Below are 6,469 nucleotides of genomic sequence, written 5' to 3'. Positions count from 1 at the left end.
ACTGTATAAATTAAAATGGCCCACCCTGTATATGTATATGTTATTGCGAACAATATTACCTACAGCCCCAGTGGTCGAGCTGGTTAAGACGCCCGCACGGATTGAGGGAGGTCCCAGGTTCGAATCCTGGTTGGGGTAATATTTTTCACAATAAGAATTTTAATTCAATAGGGGAAAGGGTAAATTTATAATGCTAAGTATAGCATTAAAATTAAATTAAAATAATTTATAAAAATCGCTCTGCGATTTTTAGAACATGTGAATTCACTGACGAGAATGATCCTACCAAGGGGAAAATCTGTGTTATATAGTATGTCCGATAGTAACGGCGCACAGTACAGAGTAGGAAAAATACGGTATATGGATTCACTAAAATAATTTTCAATATTAGGAAATTTATGAAAACAATTGCTTTTAAACTGTTACTTATCACTGTATATAATAATAGGATCAATGCTATGTGATATTGTAATATGCCTAGTTAATAAATATTAGAAACTAAAATTTTTCTCGCAATAGTATTAAATAAACAGCTTTTCGATATAGTGCGTAATGACACACTGCTATTGGCTGTTTCACGTCACTGAGAATAGAACAGCCAATAGTAATGCATCTCGACAGCACAAGACCGTCTCAAGACGACAATTTACTGGACTTGAAAAATACGTGCTTAAGATACATCTTGAGCAACGCCTTCACATCTCAATTGAACTTAAGATTGGATTATGCAACTGTATTTGACTGCCTTCAGATCGGTCTTAAGCCGTCGGCAGCACGTCAGTACAAATTTCTTGCAAGCTTTATCAATGCATGAATAGAAAAGATAATATACATTTTTGGAAGAAGAGATATTAATTAAAGACTACATTTTTGCCCCTATTCTGTAAACGTATACTTAAATTACAGTACATTAAATGTTAATATTTGATCTCTCTATATCAATTTGTGCATGCACACGTGCACAATATAATCCTGGTAAAAAAATGTGTATACATGAATGTGAATAAATACATATATAGAATTATATAAAATTATTTAATATGTCCATCGAATATGTCCATACATATTTTTACATTGTATATTTCTATATAATTTTATACAATTCTACATAGTTTTGTATAATTTTAGATATTTAAACATGTTCTTATATGAACAATTTTTAATATGACAAATTATTGTTTATAATTATATACATATGTATGATTTTGTGCAATTGTACACAGTTATGTATACTTACAAATAAGCAATTTTTTCCCTTTTGTTAAAGTTCTCATATCAAAACATGTATAAATCTTCAAAATTATAAAGAACTGTGTAGAATTGTATAAAAAAATACAATGTAAAAATAAATATGTATGGACATATTTGATGTATAATTTCATATAATATAATATATTTATGCATGCTCATGCATAAAACATTTTTTATCGGGTATTTGTACAATCATAAATAATAATATTATATAATTTTTCTGAATTTAGAACATTTCCCAAGTCGTGTCCAGCACGAAGTTTGTCAAGACGATCTTGCGCGTTCTCAAGACGAATCTATGCATGTGAGGCTAACTTAAGACGGTTTCCGGTCTTAAGACCGTCTTCACTAAGATCGTGCTTAAGACAGATCTTGAGCTTGGACTATGAATACCTGCCATAGAGTACCCTGGTAAAAATTCCGTTAGAAACGGATAGAACATGCATTAAATTCTATCTGTTTCGCGAAAACGCATAGTAAAACAGTCAGAAACAGATAGAATTTAATGCATGTTCTATCCGTTTCTAACGGAATTTTTACCAGGGTATAGGACATGGTGGAAAGAAATAAAGTAAGGCAATCTTCGTGACGAGTTTTGTTTCGTTCTGCGCATCCCAGGTTTGGTGGGGGATCCGCACAGCTTCCGCCATCTTTTCTTCGATAACACGTGCCATGGTTAGTAAAAGTTGTTTACTTCAAGCGTTACTTGAAAACAGTCACTGTTATTGTGATTGAGTAATGAATATGGATATATGTATATTCAAGGGTAATTTAATATTCAATTTTTCTAGTTTTTTAAGGCAATTTCCAATGTTCTCGCGCAATATTCTACCATGTCGATTCTTCAGGCTTGTGCGTGTTCAATAGACGTAGAATTAGGCGATTAATTGGTGGTATTATACAAAGCGAAGACCCCGACTATCGGGTCTCGCGCGGAATGATGCAACCCCGCAGAATCAAAAATTTTTCTTCTAGGTTAGAAGACGTGTTGTACGCTCGACGTCCCAAACGGAACTCTTGTTACTTTAGAGTGGGTTTTGAAGTCCTTAGAGAACAAGGCGTGGCTGGATTCGGAGGCGTCCGGATGAAACACTTCTCCAAGGCGGTGCAGGTAGAGCCAACATATGCGCGATAAGATTCTATGTACGGTCAGGGTCAGAAAGTCAATAGCTGCTTTCCTCTTACATTCAAGTGATACTGAGTCACTCACAAGGGAACGGTCGGATGTGTCCCTCACCGATTTCAATGCGCTTCGGATATGTTGTAGAGCATAAAAAAGTATTAGACCCATATTTTTTTATCTGTGCTTATCTCGACGTTTAGGGGGTGAAACATCCCCTCGAAAATAACGGATTTTTTCATTTTTTACGAATATCTTCGAAAATATAAGTTTTATGAAAAAATGTTTTAGACAAAAGTTTTATTGTTTTTCCATAGTCTTCACAATGTCGTAATCATATTTTTCAACAATGTCAAATTTTTTTATTTACCCCCACCTCCACTATTATTTTACAAAAACTAAAAATTTTTTTAGCTCAAAAGTTTAAGAGCATCAAATGCTAATCACATCCACGTATATTTTTATTATGATACGACGATTTGATTTTTGGGAAAACCAGATGTATGAGGTATAGGCTTCGCGCTGCAGGTAGGTATTGCGTTACTCCTTTCCAGTTGCGATGAAATATGTCGTATGACGCATAATGCTGTACACGTGCATTAAAGATGAGATATCATCAATATCTTTCGTAGTATTGCACATTAGGTCAAAGTCAATCAATTTAAAACAGCATCAAAGTGAATCAACAATGACAAAATAGATTTTCTACGTCACCTTACGCTTAAATCATTCGTTCGTATTGCGCTGAATGTAGTTATTATAAGTGATAGAAAATTTGGCAGAGAAGAAAATAAAATTAATTTAGATAGAAATTTATAAACAAAATAAAAATAATCTTGGCTTTCAAGCTTTCGCGGCTGCTGTCTTCTTCAGTCGTAATGGCTTCCGGATGGTTGCCGCGTCCGTTTGCGGTGTGGTGCCGACGTTTCACAGGCGTTGCAGTCTGCATCATCAGGGCTGGGAGACTCTGATACTGAACTCCCTTGCGTTGCGGTAGTCCTTATATACCTGTGTTCCCTTTTGGGGGTTGGTGGGGAGGGGTGAAGGAGCGGAGGGAGGGAGAGGGGGAAAAGTCACTCAATCGGGGCGTTGCAGGCTGACCTATTAAAAAACCGGAAGGGCGGTGTGCCATATCGGGTTAACCTGGTAGCCTTTGTCGCGGTTCAGGTTATCAGGGTGTTTCAAGATTTCAAGGCCTTCGCGGTGTTTTCGTGCGAAATAGCTGTGCGACGGGGCCAGCATGGTGGCTTTGTCGAATTGGACGGCGTGTCCGGTCTCAATCTTGTGTTCAGCTAGGGCTGATTGTGAGAAGTAGCCGTATTTGGTACATCGCTGGTGTTCTTTGATCCTTGTACTGATCTTCCTCCCGGTTTCTCCTATGTACACTTTTCCGCAAGCGCATGGGATTTTGTAGACCCCTGGGGCTGCCAAATGGGGTCTCCGATCCTTGGGATTGGGGAGCATTTGAGAGAGTTTGTTGTGTGGTTTGAATATCACTCTTATGTTATGCTTGCTCAAGACTGCTGATGCGGTCCGTCGTGCCTCGGAGGTACGGGAGTACCACCGCCTTTTCTTCTCTTTTTCTGCCTCTGGCATCCTGGTGTCGTTAAGGCCCCCTTCTCGCCCTCGAAACAATCCAAAGCCATCCTAAGACAAGCGTCGTTAAGACTACTTAGGGAGAGAATTGCGAACAACCAAAAAGGGCTTAGCCGAGACTTCCAAAAAACTTCTCGAGCTACATCTGTCCCTTTCTAGTAAACTAGAACCGGATCTGTGGCAAACCCTGGACCGAATCACATACGAGCAATCCATCCGCTCAGCAGAATTAACAACCAAAAAACAAAAAGAAAAGTTTACTAAAATGTAACCACAGGCGCAATTCACAGTTCTCCCCCCTGACAGTAAAGATCCTCAGTAGTCAGGTCCTCTCACCCCCCCCCCAAACTGCTATCCTCACCAAAGGACACTATTTCGCACTCACCCCCACTAGAATCCCGACGGAAGGGGTCATCAGCTAAATAGAAACTGCCATTTTCCACCTTCCAACTGAAGCGGAAAATAACATGAGACAAGAGTCAGCCCATATCCTCTGGAAAGCCAAACTTACTAGTCAAAACATCAACAGGGAAAAGCGCTTAGCGCTTCAAAGCCTAAAACAGAATGACTACATCCTCATTCTGCCAGCAGACAAAGGCAATGCGACAGTGGTGATGGACAAAAGAGACTATCACAACCAAGTCAACACCTTACTGTCAGACGCCCAAGTCTACAAAAAACTCAAACGCGATCCAACCTTCAGCGTAGAGAAGAAAACTTCCTTCCTTATCAAGAAGGTAAACTTCCCTCCTCTAACCACGAAATACCTGACCCCCAGCGATAGCGCAGCCCCCAGACTATACGGCCTCCCGAAGATTCACAAAGAATCGGTGCCCCTACGGCCCATTGTCAGCAACATGGGGAGCCCCCCACCTACCAGCTAGCCCGCTTCCTCACCAAACCTCTTCAAAAACTCACCGGCCTTAACGATTCCCATATCAGGAACTCAATGGATTTCGTGAACAAGATCACCAAGATCAAAACCAAACCCAACGACATCCTAGTGAGTTTCGACGTGGTTTCCCTGTTCACCAACGTCCCAGTACAAGACACCCTGGACATCATCAAGACATCCAAAGAGATTCCATCCAACCTGTTCCCACTAATAGAACACTGCCTCACTTCCACTTATTTCCATTTCCAAGGAGAATTCTTCGAACAAACCACGGGAGCAGCAATGGGATCCCCCATATCACCCATCATTGCGAACATCTTTATGGAACACTGAGAACGAAATCCTGAAGAAGGCTCCACTAAAACCCTCCACGTGGTTCAGATACGTGGACGACACCTTCTTCATCTGGAACCACGGAAGGGAAACCCTACCTCAATTTCTTACGTTTATCACCTCCCAGCACCCTAACATCCAATTCCCAATGGAGATTGAACAAAACTCCCAAATTCCCTTCCTGGATGTATTCGTCCGCAGGAACGAGGATGGCACCTTAGGCCACAACGTCTACCGTAAACCGACACACACGGACCGAAACCTCCATGTGAACTCCCACTATCATCCCGCCCAAAAGAATTCTGTGATTAACTCTTTAGTCCACAGAGCATCTCGGAACCAGCTGCCCTGGACGGAGAACTAAACCACCTCCACCGAGCCCTAACAAGGAATGGATACAGTAGCAGAAACATCAACCGTACGACCCAGAAGCTGACAAAGAAGGAACCCATCCTTAACGACACCAGGATGCCAGAGGCAGAGAAAGAGAAGAAAAAGGCGGTGGTACTCCCGTACCTCCGAGGCACGACGGACCGCATCAGCAGAGTCTTGAGCAAACATAACATAAGAGTGATATTCAAACCACACAACAAACTCTCTCAAATGCTCCCCAATCCCAAGGATCGGAGACCCCATTTGGCAGCCTCAGTGGTCTACAAAATCCCATGCGCTTGCGGAAAAGTGTACATAGGAGAAACCGAGAGGAAGATCAGTACACGAATCAAAGAACACCAGCGATGTACCAAATACGGCCACTTCTCACAACCAGCCCTTTTTTTTGACCCGGTGGAAATCCTCATGGACCATCCCCCCACTCCGCTGGGACGGAGACGGGGGGGGTGTGTGGGACTCGCCCTCCCTGTACCCCAGGCAATTGGCGACCTGGGGCCAGCGTGCAATGGAGGGCGCCTACCGCACTAAAACCACCGAGGGTGGACTTCACTGCGCCATGTTGAGCCGGCCAGGTACTGCGATCGCATTGCTTCTAATCGGCTCGGCGCCACGCGCCTGTTAATAGCACGCTCCTCTAGGTCCGGACTTGGACCCCGCCCTGACATGGGTGTTCTTTGGCGCATTGCGTGCGCCGCGGCGGGGGTGCCACCAGGCCTCCCGCCGCGCCCCCTAGTTGTTTGTGGGGGCGGGTGAGTCACGGGTATCCCAGCCCGTGCCCACCCCCGAGGGTCCCCAATGACTCCTCGACACCTCTCCTTTTAGATGCCTCTTACGACAGGCAGGAGATACCCCAGGCCTATTCTTAAAGCGGAACCTGGACG

At 42.8% G+C, this 6,469-nt stretch overlaps 2 protein-coding genes across 2 annotated transcripts; one reads left to right on the top strand and one right to left on the bottom strand.

Moving 5' to 3' along the window:
- Positions 1 to 3,475: 3,475 nt before the first annotated feature.
- Positions 3,476 to 3,967, bottom strand: LOC105556141. The gene has a single exon (XM_012003213.1). The coding sequence runs from the start codon at positions 3,965 to 3,967 to the stop codon at positions 3,476 to 3,478; it is 492 nt and encodes a 163-aa protein (XP_011858603.1).
- Positions 3,968 to 4,434: 467 nt separating this feature from the next.
- LOC105556140 lies at positions 4,435 to 5,907 on the top strand (the record flags this gene model as incomplete). The annotated part of the gene is made up of 4 exons (XM_012003211.1): positions 4,435 to 4,704; positions 4,821 to 4,970; positions 5,077 to 5,463; positions 5,523 to 5,907. Coding segments are annotated over exons 1-4 (1,192 nt in total), but the record flags the coding sequence as incomplete, so codon positions are not given.
- Positions 5,908 to 6,469: the final 562 nt, after the last annotated feature.

This window comes from Vollenhovia emeryi, unplaced genomic scaffold (assembly GCF_000949405.1).
Source record: "Vollenhovia emeryi isolate VEMERY1.0 unplaced genomic scaffold, V.emery_V1.0 DF940301.1, whole genome shotgun sequence".
Classification (NCBI taxonomy): domain Eukaryota; kingdom Metazoa; phylum Arthropoda; class Insecta; order Hymenoptera; family Formicidae; genus Vollenhovia; species Vollenhovia emeryi.
Note: the sequence above shows the minus strand (reverse complement) of the source record. Positions and strands in the feature narration are given on the sequence as shown.